The 17,814-nt window shown below is 37.4% G+C and overlaps 1 protein-coding gene across 1 annotated transcript in view; it reads right to left on the reverse strand.

Annotated features, from left to right (window-relative positions):
- ASB5 (ankyrin repeat and SOCS box containing 5) overlaps positions 1–15,688 on the reverse strand; it is a 68,855-nt gene extending 53,167 nt beyond the window's left edge. Inside the window, exons 1-4 of the mRNA XM_025385935.1 lie at positions 15,348–15,688; positions 13,610–13,700; positions 9,940–9,943; positions 6,345–6,649 (exon numbers count right to left, since the gene is read on the reverse strand). Coding sequence (XP_025241720.1) covers positions 6,345–6,540 — 196 coding nt within the window. The 5' untranslated portion in view covers positions 6,541–6,649; positions 9,940–9,943; positions 13,610–13,700; positions 15,348–15,688. The remainder of the gene's footprint in view (positions 1–6,344; positions 6,650–9,939; positions 9,944–13,609; positions 13,701–15,347) is intronic.
- Between the last annotated feature and the right edge of the window lie 2,126 nt (positions 15,689–17,814).

The following is a 17,814-nucleotide window of genomic DNA, read 5'->3' on the forward strand; positions in this document are numbered from 1 at the left end:
ATAAAGTTATTAAGTGCTATGGTTTGGATATTTGTCCCCTCCAAACCTCATGTGGAAATTTGATCCTCAATGTTGGAGTTGTATAGTCTAATGGAAGATGTTTGGGTTATGGGGACGGATCCCTCGTGGATACATTAATGCTTGCCCTCCCTCCCTTGGTGCTGAGTGAGTTCTCACTCTATTAGTTTCTGAGAGTTCTGGTTGTTGAAAAGCACACACACCTGCCCCTACTCTCTCTCTTGAGTCCTCTCTTGCCATGTGATCTCTGCACATGTTGGCTCCCCTTCCCTTTAGTCATGAGTGGAAACAGCCTGAGGACCTCAGCAGCCACCAGAATCATTAGCTAAATAAACCTGTTTTCCTTCCCCAGCCTCAGCTATTCCTTTATAGCAACACAAAATGAATAAGGAACAGAAGGAGAGGAAAAGCATTAATACGTTAAAATTTGACAAAGTCTTTTCTAAACTTGGAACTTTGTTCCCAGATTTCATTTTTAATTTGCAGGATTATAGTGGTTTCTTCCACAAAAGTGTTCAGGCATTTCTGAAAAAGTAGCGCTTGGACAAAATTAGAACCTCTTTGAAAAAAAAAGTAGTAGCACTTTTGAGTATAATGCCATGTATTTTGTCATACAAGAACAGTTCTATCAATTCCAGTTATTATTCTCTGGAATTGTTCCACCTACGTATAGAAAATGTGTCCAAAAACTTCCACATATTGATAATATTTACCTTTATATAATAAAGATATTATTAATAAGTCATCCTACAGATTCACTACAGATTCTTTGCTGTAATTCTCAGAATGTCCCTAAGATAACTAATCTCGTGCACAGGTAACCAGCAGCACCAAAAGTCACATGAAATAAGTTGCTCCTCAGAAACAGGTATAAAGAATACTACTGCTTCTATTGCTAGCACTGGCTGTAAAGCTAAATTCCTAAAGTTGGTTTTAAACCTAGGATGGAGTTTATTTATGGAGAAAAAAAGATATTACATCAAATTCTAGCTGCTTTTCCTATCCAGGTTATGCTATTCTCCAAAATGCTAAGTTCACCTGCCATTCAGCTTAAGGTAACACATTTATACTATGTCCTATTTCCAAGTGTCTACCACAGACTTGACAAAAAAAAATTCATGATTAATGGCAACCCTAAAATAAAACTTATGAAATCACAAGCATAAATATTCCATACGATGATTTTACATGTGTTGTGTATTCTACATAAAATCTCAACCGTGAAAGGAGAACCTGAAGAGCTTGGGTGTCACCAGATTGTTTCTCAAGCAGCCTCACAGAGACACGTTATCTTGAGGAATTTTCCACAATCCAAAATTTGGTCCATGACCTTGCAGGCTCAGAAATCTGTCAGCAAGTCTGGAGCAAATGTATGTCTCAGAAATGGACTTACAACTCCACAAACACAAAGTACTGTTGATTGATATCAAGATGCAAATGTATTAATTTGCAACAAGACCTACAAATGCCAGATGGACTAAAACAGTCCTGAGGGCAAGTTGGCACATTTTCTTTCTGTGGGCAGATTGAGATTGGAGCCAAGTCATAATCAGAAGGCTTGGTGCTTAAAAATATAATTTGGAACGAAAAGAATACATTAAATAAATCAAATGCAAGACTAGAAATCAGATTATAATTCTGTTACTTCCTGATTTACCTTGATATTTCCCAGTAGGGATAGGTATGTAACCTACCAGACTCAGCAAGCTCTAAGGGTTCACTTTCAAGGGGTGGCCTTGGCTGGAGGCTGCAGACTTGACCTGTGTGGCTAATCAATCTTCTGATTGACATGTTAGTATCTAACTCTGGGAGAAAAAGCTATGTTAAAATGAACAAAATAATATGTTAAAATGTTACTCTAAGGTAACATTTGCTCTTTCTGCCAATTTAAAGGCTATTTGAATGCTATTTACAGGTATCATCACATTCTTTCTTTCTTCTTTTCTTTTTCTTTGTTTATTTTTTGTTGTCATTCTTTTTTTCTGTCCATACCACCATTACCAAACTAGTCTAGGTCCTCATCTCCTCATGGCAAGGTCCTAACTGGTCAACTTATTTCAAATCTGTCTCATCCAACTCCAGAGAATATTACTATAGAAATCTACTTTAAATTATGGCTTAATACATACCCTTTTTTATTTTCCCACCTTCTTTCATACCAAAAACTTTCAATGACACCTACTGCCTTCAAAGTTAAGTCTGAATTGTTTAGCGTGGCATTCAACTCCTTTACATCTGGGCCCAACTTATTATTACTTTTCTACTGCATGAACTCTCCACTCCAGCCAAATCTATTGACTCCCAACAGTCCATGTGCACCCATAAATCCATGTCTCGCTCATTCCTGGAGTCACCTCAAGATCTGCCTCCTCTTTGAAGATATCTCTGAAAGTACAATTGGAAAATGACCCATTCATTCTTTAGAGTCATTTGGCAGTGAGTGTTCTGGAAAGTGATTATTATCTGTAGATATCTTATCTCCTCAATTAGAATATAAACTTAAGGATGAGAACAATACATTTTGCCTTTTATGTATACCGTATCCTCAGTGTCTTGATATCAAGGGTGCTCAAAAAAATCAATGCTTAGAACTTGTCCTGTCCATTTGTAGCAAAAACTGCTAAACTTCTTCAGACTCTAACACAGAACTTGAAAAGTATTGCCCTTAACAGAAGAGAAGGGCTGCCTCTTGAAGTATCTTTGGGAGTCAAGTAGTTAATGGCTTCTTCTAGGCCTTTGGTATGATTTCACCAAATTAATACATTTCTCCACATCCTCATTCTCTCTGTACACTGTTTAATATTAAAATATAGCCTTCAAAGCCTGGTAGTCTCCCTGTCAGTTTCAAAGTCTAGAGTTAGCTTCAAGAATAGACTAGGCTGGCCGGGCGCGGTGGCTCAAGCCTGTAATCTCAGCACTTTGGGAGGCTGAGATGGGTGGATCACGAGGTCAGGAGATCGAGACCATCTTGGCTAACACGGTGAAACCCCGTCTCTACTAAAAAATACAAAAAACTAGCCGGGCGAGGTGGCGGGCACCTGTAGTCCCAGCTACTCAGGAGTTTGAGGCAGGAGAATGGCGTAAACCCGGGAGGCGGAGCTTGCAGTGAGCTGAGATCCGGCCACTGCACTCCAGCCTGGGCGACAGAGCAAGACTCCGTCTCAAAAATAAATAAATAAATAAATAAATAAATAAATAAATAAATAAAAGAATACACTAGGCCTCTGATATATAAAGACTGTAATCAGAACACTTAGCAGCAAGGATGATACAGGAGGTAGTTATACAAAAAAGCAAAGCAAAGAATAGACCGCTGCAATATGATGATGAGGATGATAAAAGTCTTTAGAGATGAAAAGATAGATTTGTAAAGTTTAATGAAATAGCAAAAGGATCAAGAAGGAAATATCTTAAGCTATTTTAGATACCATTTAGCTTTTCAGCATTCTCATGGGTAATCATACCTTGGTCTCAAGCCTGATAGGAAAGAGCTTTAAAAAAAAACAAACAAAAAAAAAACAGATATTTGTCTAATACAATCAGCTGATTGGCAATAATATCTAAGAAGGTTAACAGTTCCTTTTATTTCACACCAAAGTACTACTGCTCATGGGGAGGGCATCCAGAATGTTGTCAACAGGGTCTTCTGTGATTATGAAATACATGAAAATATACACACCATCTCTTATTTCATGGAATTTGGCAACTCCACATCAGAAATGTTGGGGAGCAGTCTGGCTAAGCCTTGAAAGTAGGAATGAGAAACCCAATTCAAAGGGGAATGAAGGTGATAATCTCTCCCGGGAAGGAGGAAATTGCTGGATTAAACACAGATAATTAAGCCTAATTAGTGACTTCTAAAGACACAAACAGAATTTAAAAATAATTTACTTATAGTAAATAAAAGAAAAAACTATGTTAAAATGGAGAAAGTAATAATTTTCCTGGGCAAGCAAGAATGAATGCTTAGAAGTAGAAGATAAGAAAGAGTTTTATAAGGTACCTGATTTGTTCTCTTAATGTTAAAATAAAATTGGAAACAAATTATGCTTACATTGAATAAAAATTATAATACCATACTGTATTGTTTCATATACAGATTAATGCATGATATTAGAGGGGAAATTTTTGTTAAATAGATCTAATATTAAAAATAACACAAAACAAAATTTTAAAAACTTTGCTTCCATTTTATATTTCCAGGAAAAGTGTCTCCCATTAATTGATATCGATTTCCTTTCTTCTTTCCTTCTTGAGACAAAAAATCCTAGAGTTCTAATTTATTTTAAAATAGAATCCTAAAAGTATATGGGAACGTGGAAACCATTGCATATATTCCCATGATTTCCCAGTGTAAGTACACTAAGATCTGTCTAATGAGGGGATGAGTGTTTCTTTTTATTTGAAAACATGTACCAAAAGGAGCTTCCATGGCCCGCTCTAAAACCCTTTTCAACCCACAAAAAAGTTTCTTCTGTTTAGGCAATATTTCATGTGTCAATGTAAAGCAATTCTCATAACACATAGACAAGATCTGATTATGAAGTAATATGCTACAGGCTGCCCGTGAGGGTAAATTTTACCACCTTACGATCATGTACACTGTTTACTCGTGTATCTGCAAATATGGCTTTTGTTTTAAAATTTAATTTTCTATGTTTGCTGTTTTGTACACAAATATTCCATTTGCCAACTAAATTTTTTAGTACAGATGAATCACATAGTGTATATGTCACATTTCAATACAGTTTAGGCCTGGCACGGAGGCTCACACCTGTAATTCCAGAGTTTTCTGAGGCTGAGGCAGGAGGATCGCTTGAGCCCAGGAGTTTGAGACCACACTTGAGGTGGACAATGTTGAGACTCTGTCTCTACAAAGAATAAAATTAGCCAGGCACGGTTGTGTGCCCTAGCACTTAGGAAGCAAAGGCCAGATGATCCATTGAGCCTAGGAGTTCAACGATGCAGTGAGAATTGAGCCACTACACTCCAGCCCGGGCAACAATGTGAGCCCCAGTCTCCAGGAAAATAAATACATACATAAAATATAGTTCTCTCTGTTCTAAGGCAGAGGTGGTAGGTAAAGGGTTAAATACTGCCTATTTACTTGAGATTTTATCTTCCCTATAAGAGATTCTTATGAACATTTAAATTTTCCTCATTTTGAATGAGAACATCAATTCCTCAAGTTGCAAAATTGCAATCTTCCTTAGTAAAAATGTATTCATTATCTACCTCATACACTAAAAATGATTTTCCACCTTCACTCAACTTTCCATGTACCAATAGAGTAACCTAGATTTTAAAATGAGTCGCATCCCACATTGAAAAATGTAGGAACATGGATTTTAAGAAGGCAAGCTTTCTACTCAAGTGATTTTTCTTTCAAGTTTACATGTTTAAATTGTGTGACAGTAAATTTCAATTCTGACAATTTAAGTTGTCTTGGAGGTATTTGGGCTATAAATATTCATACATGCCTATTGATTTTCAAATCAGAAATGAATCTGAAGACTATGAGAATTAAAAAATGGCACTTTGAAGCCTGCCATATGAATCATTTTTACTTTTTAGAGTATCGATCCAATAGAACCTAAATGGTTTTACAACCTTTTGAAGTCTACGGGTAATATTGTTTCTCATTTGGTTTCATACCACAATTTCTTCTAAAGAACATGGATGCACTTGGCTGCACACATATAAAATTTATTAATTATGTTTCTATCCTTTTATAATCAATTTTTTACAAACTGAGCTGAGCAATAACAACTCCATCAGAAAAATACATGCCATCAATCTTCTTTTTGTGTGTGCTTTATTTTAGAGTCAAATGGTTATCTTATTAAAGTTGTGAGAAACCAAATCTTGAAATCCCCTCTTTTTAATAACAATTATTTTACATATAACTAAAGATTTGATTTAAAATTATACAATCCAGGTACACATTAAAGGATGACTGAAGTGCAGTCAGTTACTTCTAAAACTAATCTCTAATACTATGACTTGGCAAATAAAATGTTTAACGTTTTAAAATGTTTCTTCATAGGAATATATATATATATATTCCTATTATATATATATTCCTATTATATATATCGTATGCCTCCCTTAATCTCTTTTGCAATGATACCTTGATTTTAACCCAAACATTGACATAAAAAAGTAATGTTCCTCTTTATAAAGCCATGAAGTGAGTTATAAGTATTTCCCTTAACAAAAGTTTATAACATATTTACCTTGAAGCAGTCTAAAAAGAAAACATGTAATTATGGATCAAATGAAAGTTAAACTCCACTTGAAACAAGAGAGGATTATCACAAACATACCTTGTCCTTGGGTTACTCCATAAAATTCAGCTGCTATCCTTGCCGCTTCCTTGCGGTTGCCTTTCACAATGTAGAAATGACTGAGGATGGCAAGGCTGATTTTCACAAAAAGCTTAAAACAGAACAGCGAAAGTATCGTAAAGTAGACATTGGATAATTGTTGAGCAAATGGCCGATTTTCTTCCAACACCGACATCGCTGCAGAAGAATCTGTGGCTGTCTTTAGTTGGATCCAAGTCTCAAATGTGCCTGGCTCTCGTCCGGGATGCTCCTGAACAGCTGGTCCTGAGGAAAGAAAATATCAGCTGGTAATGATGCCTACAGCTCAAAATATTTATACAGTCCGTAAAAGTTCTTCGCAAACTCCTATTGGTCTGAAAATATTCCATGGAAGCAATTGCATCACGTGTCGCAAGTCTCCTGACTTTCCATTCTCAATATAAAATGATACTCCACCTCTGTGCTCCAAATTTCAAAATCCAGATATTGAAGTATATAAGCATATCCTTTCCATTTGATATATTTAGTTATCAAGAACAATTTGAAGACAGTGTATGGGGTTCCCATTGTTAATATAAATGATATTCATAACATCAGGTAAAGTTGTCTATCATTTCAGGCTTTAAAATGGCACTGTACTATTTGTAGACCATGAGCTAAATCAGTAACAGTCCAGGCTTGTATCTTAATGACCACTCATCAGATTAACCAATTATTTTGTTTTTACTGTTTTAGAAATAAACATTTTTCTTACAAGTCATGACACTGGAACATCACAGATTAATAACTTAACACGGTTCCTTCATCCAATGGACAGTTTTTAAGAACTTGGTATGTGTCAAACACTTTGCTAGATTTTGAAGAGACAAAGACAAGTAGAATGGTCCCTGCCACAAGGAACTCAGAGTCTAGCAGAGGAAACGGAAAAGAAATCAGGAAAATATAAAGCAGGTGAAAACAGTTATTAAGGGAGCAGAAAGAGGAAGCATGTAATCCTGGGAGGGAGGTGTCAGAAAAGCCATATCCAGAAGGATTATCAGGTAAACATATGCATTTCATCAGGACTGTCCAAAACCAAGGAAAACAATATACTTTTTAGGGCTATAATCTTTGCTAACCTCAATATGTTTCATTCATTAATGAAATGCGTCTGTATATAGGTATCCTTAGGCAAGTCATATTTTAAAAGAGAAATAGAATAAATTATTAAGAAAATGACATAGAACAGCAATATTTTGGCATTTAAGCCAACAATGATATGCCAAAATACTAAATATCATTTCTTACAGGGAGTTTAGTTACATATTTCTATGACCGGGTTTGGGGCCTGTTGATTGTGGTATTTGCTGCCTAATTCATTTGAGAAGTTCCAAAAGAACAAAAAATAACAACCGTAAGAAAATAGAAGTGTCTGTTCTTGGAATAAGGAGCGTACCTATGACTGGTCATACTAGTAAGTGTTGGGTGCTTCTCTCCCTCGCTGTATCCATTTTATGCGAGTATGTTAACTGATTGGACAGATTTGCCTGATGCATTCCAACACAGGAGAAATGGCTGTAAAATAAATATGTCAAATAAAGCAGGCTGCTTCTTTCCCCAGTGAATGAATGGCTCTCAGACAAAATAATAATAATAATTAGATCTATATATTAGAAAGAAATTACCAAGCTTCTTATGAAAATGGCCCCTAGTATCATTTTCAGAGGCAGAATACTGGCTAGGCAGACACTAATTAGACCCAGTGTACCATTTCATATGTGCTTTCGAAATCAGTGAAAATTAACTTCAAATAGAAGATTAACAAAATGTTCCTCTCTTTCACTACCGGTAAGACTGTGTCAGTTGAGTCAATACATGCTGATGCTTCTATGGTGAGTCCTCCCTCTGGCATGGTGATGCCTGACTCCACACTAGAGAGGTATGTCCGTGGACAGCTGGGCCATCACAGTGCTCTGAGTCACTGCAGACTTCCCTTTCAGTGCTTCAGGATCAGAAATAAAACCTGCCTTAGTCACGTCTTCGTGCCCATCTAAGGTTTCAGTCCTTTCTCTTTACCAGTAAGTGCTATTACAAATAATTGTCTTTGCGTGAGCTAATCAGGAGCCTGGATTCTTTGGGGTTAAGCAACATTTTCATTTCACTAAGGCTGGAATCATCGGTGCATTAAGTTTAAATACATCTAGTTTTACTAGTACAAAAAACTACAGTATAATATTTAGGATTTTATGTCAAGACATCAGGTTTTGTTTTTATGAATTACTTGATTCCCATTTGTATGTTCTGTTGGTATACTTTCCCTCAGCAAATTTTACCATCTCTGAATCTGTTAATTACTAAATAAAAATTAAGCCCAAATAAAATAACTCATAGCATACGAATTCTTCAAGTGGAAATTAGATGCTGTATTTTTCATATTATAAATCTTTCCAAATAACACTATGAACAAATCTGTTAATATTTAAAAGATACACAACCACATTAAAAGTATTGTGCATCTATTTTCCTGGCATTTTCATTTCCTCAGGAAAATAAAATATTGATTAGTCATTGAAGTGACTTACTGAGATAAATGTTTTTATAATATACCATGTTGAAAAACTGTGGTAGCAAGATCTAGTTGATTAGCTCAGTACGTCTCAACTTTCCTGATCTTGTTAGCTTCGATCAATCAGTTAAACTAAAATGTTGAAACTGAACTCAACATTGTATTACTAGAATGGCTGATGTGAGAAAAGTTAAAACATAGGAAAAATCATTTATTGAGGGTATACTGGATGCTACATGCATATATTTATTTATGAATTTATTTCATCTTAGGGGTGGATATTATTATTCACATTTTAAAGATGAGAAAAGTTGGGCTCAGAGAGCTTTAGAGACCTATAAAAGTTCATTATAAAGAACAGCACTATTTGAACATAAAATACATGCTCAAGTTGCCTCTAAAATTTTCTATTTTTAAGCACTTACAATCTGATTGAGCAAAGACGACTCATACATACAGAGACTGAGACAGTCACACAGATTCACAGATGCACACACATAGTGCCCCAGCCCCTGACACACACAGAAGAGATCATACAAGATTATATGTGATCAGGAACCCAATTACTCCAGTAAGCTGCATACATGCTACGACGATTAAATAAGACGGAACTCTGTGTGCATTTACTAAGTGGGAATAAAGAGAGAGGGGCTAATACTGTTGGACTATTCAAAGCTATGTGTTGGTGAGTGGTTTCCATTAAAACAGCAGAGAGAAAGTCAAGTAAGGTAGTCGAGAGTTAGTACATTAAAAACCATTGAGTGTTCAAGGCAGGGTCCAATGATTAAGAACTATTAGGTTGGTGTAAAAGTAATTGAGGTTTTTGCAATTGCTTTTAATGGTAAAAATCGCAGCTACTTTTTCACCAACCTAATAAAAGGATGAGGATAAAGGAAAGTATGTTGAGTCTGGCCAGAAGTTCACTGATGACCTTCAACTCAGTATTTTAATAAAATAATGGAGTGGGAATCAGGACATCAGTGTTAAGGGAATGATCCTCACAGCAACTCCCGAAGAACAAGGGCTCCCTGGCTTTCCTCCTGCTGTCACCTGTCTAGGTGCCTCTTTTTCTCACCCCCATGCAGGTATCAGAGAAGAGACTGTACAGCCGACCCCTGGGACTCCCCACCTTCCTCTTTTTGAGTCTCTTGCTCACTCTTCTCTTTAGTACTATATGAATTGTTGCTGTGTTTTAGGGACTTAGTTTCATGTCACTCAGAAGTTAAATAGGAAAATGACTTTCAAATGTAACCAGATAGCCTTTAAATTTTCATAAAAGAGCGAATTTTGCATCTAGAGATTATGGGACTAAACTGTTTTGACTTAGCTACAGTATTGATCCAAGCTATTAGATTGAAAATATCAACGGGATATTAAAAAAAAGTGCCTGTTTCTAGTGCTTTCCAGTTGCTAAATCTAACAGAGGGGAAATATAGTGACCCACCTTCGATGACTTTTTTTTTTTCTTGAGGCAGGGTCTTGCTCTGTCACCCAGGCTGGAGTGCAGCGTCATGATGACAGCTCACTGCAGCCTCGACCTCCCAGGCTCAAGCAGTCCTCCCACCTCAGCCTCTGTAGTAGCTGGGACTACAGGCATGAGCCACTGGGGCCCACCCTTTAAAAAAATGTAATTTTTAATTCTCTGGTAGATATCTAAAGGCTCTAATTGACTTTTTTTATTCCTAATATTCCAAAAAACAAAACCACAGGGACACATTTCAAACAGCAAGGTTGCTAATGTTCAGCATAATGGCAGACAGGTTCCTAGCCCTACAACAGGTTGTTGAGGATTATTTGTATGCAGTGAATACAAACTCAGAAAGGTCATTTACCCATAAATTTGAAGGCCAATGATGGCTGATGAAAGAGAAAAAATTATGCAAGTTGTCACGGTAATCTATTCACTATTGCATTTAAAACACTACTGAAAACATAATCCTCATTTTTTTTTTTTTGTTTTTTAAATCTCATGAGAAAAAATAAAGGCAAATGAAGCCCCTAGATGTTCAGAATACATGAGAATTTGAAATGAAAACAGCAGTGTTTACACTTCAAACTGAATTCCTTAAAGGGAATGAAAAACTGAATTTAGCCTTATCTCCATTCAGTATATCCTGTTTATCTTCACTTACCCCCAAGCTGCACTAATGGAAATAGATACTTTAAAAAGGCAAAACACATTTTCATAACTCCTGATGCAGACTTAGATATTATGACATAATGCTTTTGTCATAGACAATTAATATATTCACAGCAGAACTATAGACACTGATGTCTCAGGTTTCTATGAGATAACCATAATTATTGATGCAGGATAAGCTCTCTTAGAGATTATAATTATCAAATAATTATTATTTATAGTGTTGGCTGGGGAAAGTTTGGGTGAGAGCTATTTTGTTGGACTATCCTACTTGGGGGGAAATTCCTGAGTTTGTTTGGTCTCTTGCCGTAAAAGAGTAATTTCTGCTAGCATTATGATAATCCACAAAAAAGGTATTTAGCCACAAAAAGGGTCACTAACTTAGATTGCATCCAGGGTCTTTGGAAAAATTCACTAGCTTTCCCAAAAACACAGAATAGCCTTTATCCTAAAAATTGAGTTACATCAAACATCACATATTGAGATCTGCCCTAACTAGAAATTGCTTCAGGTTAAATGAGCTTTATTCATGTATATGTTGTCCAGAAAAACTTGGCTGAAAGCTGGTAGTTCTGCATATATAAGAGTTTAAAAAATAGATTTCTTAAAATCATTAAAATTCTTACTATATGCCAAGCAATTTTCTACAGAGTTTATTAGAATGAAATGTTGGGAATTTGGTTTTTTCTTTTCTTGTAAACCCAGCATTTCTTTAAAGGATCATATCTTGCCCAACATAAGTCCATGTACTTGATCTCCTGGCTCTAGAGAAAGAAGGATACTTGACCAAAACTAGCCAAGAAAGATATTTCCAGGACTTCTGCTGGAGTTTTGGAAAAAGCACTCATCCTCTGCAGGGGAGGCTAAGATAGCAAGATCTAAGCTTAAAGATGCTGGAGGTATAATTGACAGTAAATAAATAGCTCGCCTAGGAATTAAGCCAATAAAAAGAAAAGCACGGATGAGATTTGGAAAGGCAGCATCACAGTACCTTCATTTGAGCACCTGGATCTAGTTAGTTAGTTGCACCTGAAGTAGCTGATCTGACAGTAATATAGATTTGACAGTAATACGAAGTAATAAAGTCATTTTTGCTATTGTTAATCAAATCAACTTGAATTGAAGGCCTCTCTCACTTGTATGGAAAAAAAAAACCCTGGTGTATTTATATTTTCTGCAGTCCTTATAAAGAGAAATTATGAAGTGGGTATCATTATCCCTTCTGTACAACAGATGAAGAAACAGAGACTGAAAGAAGGTAAGGAATTTGCACAAGATTTTACATCTTGAAGCGGAAGCACTGAGATTCCAACCCAGGTTTTTTGCCCTGCAGTGCCTCTCAGATTATTATTCAGATGTTAGTGTTGAAACATTGATAATTGCCTGGTTTAACCACTGTCCTCCGAGGTAGCCACACCCTGTGATCTACAGTGTACATTTGTGCCCTGTGTGGGTTATAAATAGCCTTTGGCTAAATAGTGGAGTATGTTACTGGGCCGAAGCTGATGTGTCTCACCCAAATCTTCTATGATTAAGAATTTGTTCTAACCATCTCATTTTAACTAACCACATATTTAAAAGACTATTGAAAGGGAAACCTTTCAATGACATCATTTTGAAGATCCAAAGTATGGGACCACATTAGAAGTGAAATGATGCCACAGTGATCTTTCCAGTACTTCCAGCATAGCAATTTTTTTTTTTTTTGAGATGGAGTCTCACTCTGTCACCCAGGCTGGAGTACGGTGGCGCAGTGGCACTATCTGGGCTCACTGCAGCCTCCACCTCCCGGGTTCAAGTGATTCTCCTGCCTCAGCCTCCTGAGTAGCTGGGATCACAGGCGCATGCCACCATGCCTGGCTAATTTTTGTGTTTTTTAGTAGAGACAGGGTTTCACCATGTTGGCCAGGCTGGTCTCGAACTCCTAACCTCAGGTGATCCGCCCGTCTCAGCCTCCCAAAGTGCTGGGATTATAGGCATAAACCTCTGCATCAGGCCCAGCATAGCAACTTGATCAGCATTCTTATACACACGTATGAATTAATAATGATCATTTCTTCTATCAGGTAAAATATATCATTTATCCTGGAACATGGCCAATTGGCTAATAAAATTGGGATCTATGAGGACCCCGTTTAGGAATCTAAGATTAGAGTTTCTTTAATAACATAAGTAGCTGACTTATGTGCATGGATTTCAAATCTATTTTAACTCCAATTATGAATTTTAGAGAAAAATTATATTTTAAACATGTTCTTATTACTTATAAATTTAATACTTTTTATACAACATGAGCAACACTAGTACATAGTTCACCTTTCTCCAGCAATTTACACAGTCAACTTAGTACTCTTCATGCTTCCATGTCCCAGCTTCCTGTGATCCCATAGAATATGAGCAACGGGGAGCCTCAGCACATGTCTGCTGGGGCCGCAGGAGTCACTCCGGTGACCACCACTCAGTCTCTGGCTAGTGTCTGCTAGCCTCTGGTGCTTCTATCCTGGAGAAAGCAAGATAAGCACAAGTCATGCACTAGCTGGTAATATTCCCGTCTTCATACTTGCAGGCAATAATATAAACCTGGAAATTGGGAATTCAGCATCTGGCTGAGTTCCCTCTCCTTCATCCCCGCTGCAGCCATGCAAGCAGGCGGCAGAATTTATTCTTCCACCTGCATGCAGAAGACAGAAAATGAGCTGGGCTTCATCTTTTCCTTGTTAAGCTTAATGGGATAAAATAATATGTGAAAAGGATAGTACATATTCAACCGTGCTCTAATTTCAAATATCGTATCCAGTGTAGTAAAATATAAACTAAGTTCAAGTATTGCCTCTACCATAGATGTGTAATCTTGGACGATCTGGTAACCCTCCCTGCACCTCCACTTCCTTACCTGTAAAGAGTTCCATGAAAAAATATCCACTTCCCATGTTGGGAGGTTTAAATGCAGTAATTCATATAAAGCACTCACTTGCCTGTACTGTAAGAGTTCAACAAATGTTAGCTACATTGTAATTATTACTATTACTTTGTTATTTAAGTTAAATTAGAATCTGTTGCATGCCAGGCACGGAAATTTTACTGTGTGCTTCTCTAGTGAAATGTCCAACTTCCAATAACACTATACTCACTGCCTACTGTAGACATGTAGCTGTATAACGGAAATCAATCAGCCCCCCTCTGGTGTTAGGAAATATGTCCATTTCTACAAACAGAATTCATAACCAACATTATATATAAAACAAATGATGTATTTTTTTGCTCCATGGTATGAAAGATAGCTGTAACTTCTTAAGAAATACACACATCACAAATATTCTGAGTAATTTCTTCTTCCCAGGCTCCATAACAAAGTTACTCAACAGTTTGATATATCCTGGGAAAACAGCAGATATTTTGGGTTTTAGAAATAAAACGTATCCCACGCTGGCATCCATGGCTCCTGATTGAAGAAATCAAGGCTCTGGAACTGGGAACTCTTACCTGAAGATGTGATCGTGGCAATGATAATAAGAACAGTAACAGCAAATATATCTTGTTGTATATTACTGTAACCCTAATGCAACCCGTGAATTAACTGAAGTTGCACCAGTAGGGAAACGAAGACAACAAAAACTACACAGCCACCTTAAAGCCTCGACATTTGCTCTGATGAGCATCTAGCAGCTGACACGCTGTATGTCCCAGGCTAATCAGGATAAGTCAGCAGAATGTGGTAGGCAGGCAGGGCAAGGTCTTCAGAAGAACCAGTTGCTCTAGTTATGAGCTGTTTGAACTTGGGCAAGCTCCTTAATCCCTCTGAGCCTGTTTTCTCAACTATGAAAACAGGAAAATAGTTCTATTACAGGCCCATTGGAAGGGTGTGTGAGAATATGCCCTGCATTTTAATTTCCTTTTAAAGGCAGCCCCTCAACTGGTGAGCCCCTGATTTTATCCTTTTCAAAAATAATAAAGAGGCCGGGCTTGGTGGCTCACGCCTGTAATCCCAGCACTTTGAGAGGCTGAGGCGGGCAGATCACGAGGTCAGGAGATCGAGACCATCCTGGCAAACACGGTGAAACCCCGTCTCTACTAAAAAAAAATACAAAAAAAGTAGCCGGGCGTGGTGGCGGCGCCTGTAGTCCCAGGAGGCTGAGGCAGGAGAATGGCGGGAACCTGGGAGGCGGAGGTTGCAGTGAGCCGAGATTGCGCCACTGCGCTCCAGCCTGGGCGACAGAGCGAGACTCCGTCTCAAAATAAACAAACAAACAAATAAACAAATAAATAAAATAATAATAAACAAACCTGTCCCACAGTAATTTCTCAAACTCCAGCTTACTGCTACCAAATAACTGCAGCTTACTGCTCTGAGTTGCGAGTCAAGATATGGCTCCTTCATTCACACACATCTCTTGAGCGCCGTGTGCCAGGTGCTATAGGGCACACAGCAGTGTGGGGATTGCAACAGCGAGCAGGCAGGCGAGGACTGCGCTGTCATAGTGTTAAACTCATCAGCTGACACAGTCGGGACTCGCAGCCTGTAAACCGTACCCAGTTTTTCAAGCAATCGATTTTCTCTCGATTCTGCTCTTTGTGTTGCTCTTTCCTTTATCTAGTGCCAGAATCTCAAATCAATAAAAAGTCGAGTGAAGCCTTTATTTGTCCACCAACCTCCGCATTAGTTTAGTGTTGATAGTCTCTCCCTTTCTTTCTCACTTGGACAATTCTCAAGCCTCTATTTTGCTTTCCAGTTACATTTTGGCTTCATTTTTGTGTGTGTGGTAACTGCCTCCCAGCTTGGCTCGGTCACACTTTCTATGTAGCGTTTTTTGCGGAGCTCCCCCGCCTGGCCTCTGTCTGTAATATCACCAAAGGCAGTAGTGGGCTTTGGCAGTGTTTTGCTAAGAGCAACAAAGATGAATATGCATCACACTGAGGTCCATGAAACCAAGATCAGATTTTTTGTGTGTATGGCAAGGGAAGGCAGACTGAAGGGACTGAACTGTTCAGCCTTTGCATATTTATCACATGAATTTGGCAACTCATACATGGAGAGAATGAAAGCTCGCTCCCCAAACAAATGAGGAAACATTCGTGAGGAACTGAATGGGGTCAACAGGTAAGCATGCTTTGCCCATATTTGACTTGTGGAGAGTCTCTTCAGTTTACCAACCTTGTCACTCAAACGAGCACATTTTATATGTACCTAATTTTTGTGCAATTGTTTACTATAAAGACAATTTGTAGCATATTAAAGGGGCATGGCTATTTATTCTAAGGTTATATGAGATTATGTTAGAGGCATTCCTTACTCACATATGAACATCTCTAGAGAGCCAGCATTGCCTCAGGAGCCAGAGCACCTTGGTTTGAATCTTAACTCTCCTACTTCTCCTCCTGTGACCTCAGGAAGTTGATTAATTTCTCTATGCCTCCATTTCATAATTTGTAAAATGCAAATACTAATAACAACTATCTCAAGAGGTTGTCAGAATGATTAAATATTAAACAAGTCAGTACTTAAAAGCATTTGGAATAATGTCTAGCATATACTAAGTGTTTTATAAAAATTTGTTAAAGAAATAAATTTTGAAATAACAAAATATATGACAAGTAAAACCAACTGATGAAGACCAAGTTGGAAGATGAAGCCTGGTGTGTAGCTTGGCGTAAGAAACTCCAATAACATAGCTATATTCTAAGTTTAAATATGAATGGCCTCTCATTACCCACAAGAAATTAAAATTCAAAGGAATTCTGAGCATGTTCATAAAAGATATATTCATATTAACCAAAACTGAAAACAACTCAAATTTTCATCAAGAAGAAATAAACTAACTCTGGTACATTTATATAACATAATACAGTACAGCAATAAAAGGAATAAGCTATGAATATGTACAAAATGTAGATGAATCTCAAAAACTTTGAGCAAAAGTACATTATATGATTTCTTTTATATGAAGTTTAAAGTCAACAACATAAATATATGATTACTGAAATTAAAGGACATTGCTGAGGGGGGTGGGATGAGTTGGAGATTTTACTAGATGAGGAAATGTGGTAACTTTCCAGGAATATTGGAACATCATCTGTCCTTCAGTGATGATAACATGTGAATACACATTTGGGGGAAAAAACCCTCATCAAATGTTCATTTAAGATGTGTGCATTCTATTCTGTGTGAATTATACTGCAATTAAATAAAAACTATACTACAAAGATAAACAAATCTTCAGTTCTGGTAATGGCAGGCTAGTTAATTCAGAACAAATCTCCCATTGGAGACAATGATTTCTAGATGAAACATTAAACCATTTTTCTAGTTGCATCTACAAGCTATAAAGAAAATGAGAAGGCATTGGACCAAGAATCCAGGACAAATAGAAAATCCGAAGAGGAGAGCATGGACTCTGGGACCATTTTTTTTTTCAGGTGCATTTTTATTTTACTTTTTTATTTTTATTATCATTATTTATTTTAAAGTCCTGGGATACAAGTGCAGAAAAGTGTAGGTTTGTTACATAAGTATACGTGTGCCACTGTGGTTTGCTGCACCTATCAACCCATCATCTAGGTTTTAAGTCCCGCATGCATTAGCTATTTGTCCTAATGCTCTCACTCCCTCACCCTCCAACCTCCCACTGGCCCTGCTGTGTGATATTCACCTCCCTGTGTCCATGTGTTCACATTGTTCAACTCCCACTTATGAGTGAGAACACGTGGTGTTTGGTTTTCTGTCCCTGTCTTAGTTTGATGAAGATGATGGATTCCAGCTTCATCTACTTCCCTGCAAAGGACATTAT

The sequence above is a fragment of the Theropithecus gelada genome, chromosome 5 (assembly GCF_003255815.1).
Source record: "Theropithecus gelada isolate Dixy chromosome 5, Tgel_1.0, whole genome shotgun sequence".
Taxonomy (NCBI): Eukaryota; Metazoa; Chordata; class Mammalia; order Primates; family Cercopithecidae; genus Theropithecus; species Theropithecus gelada.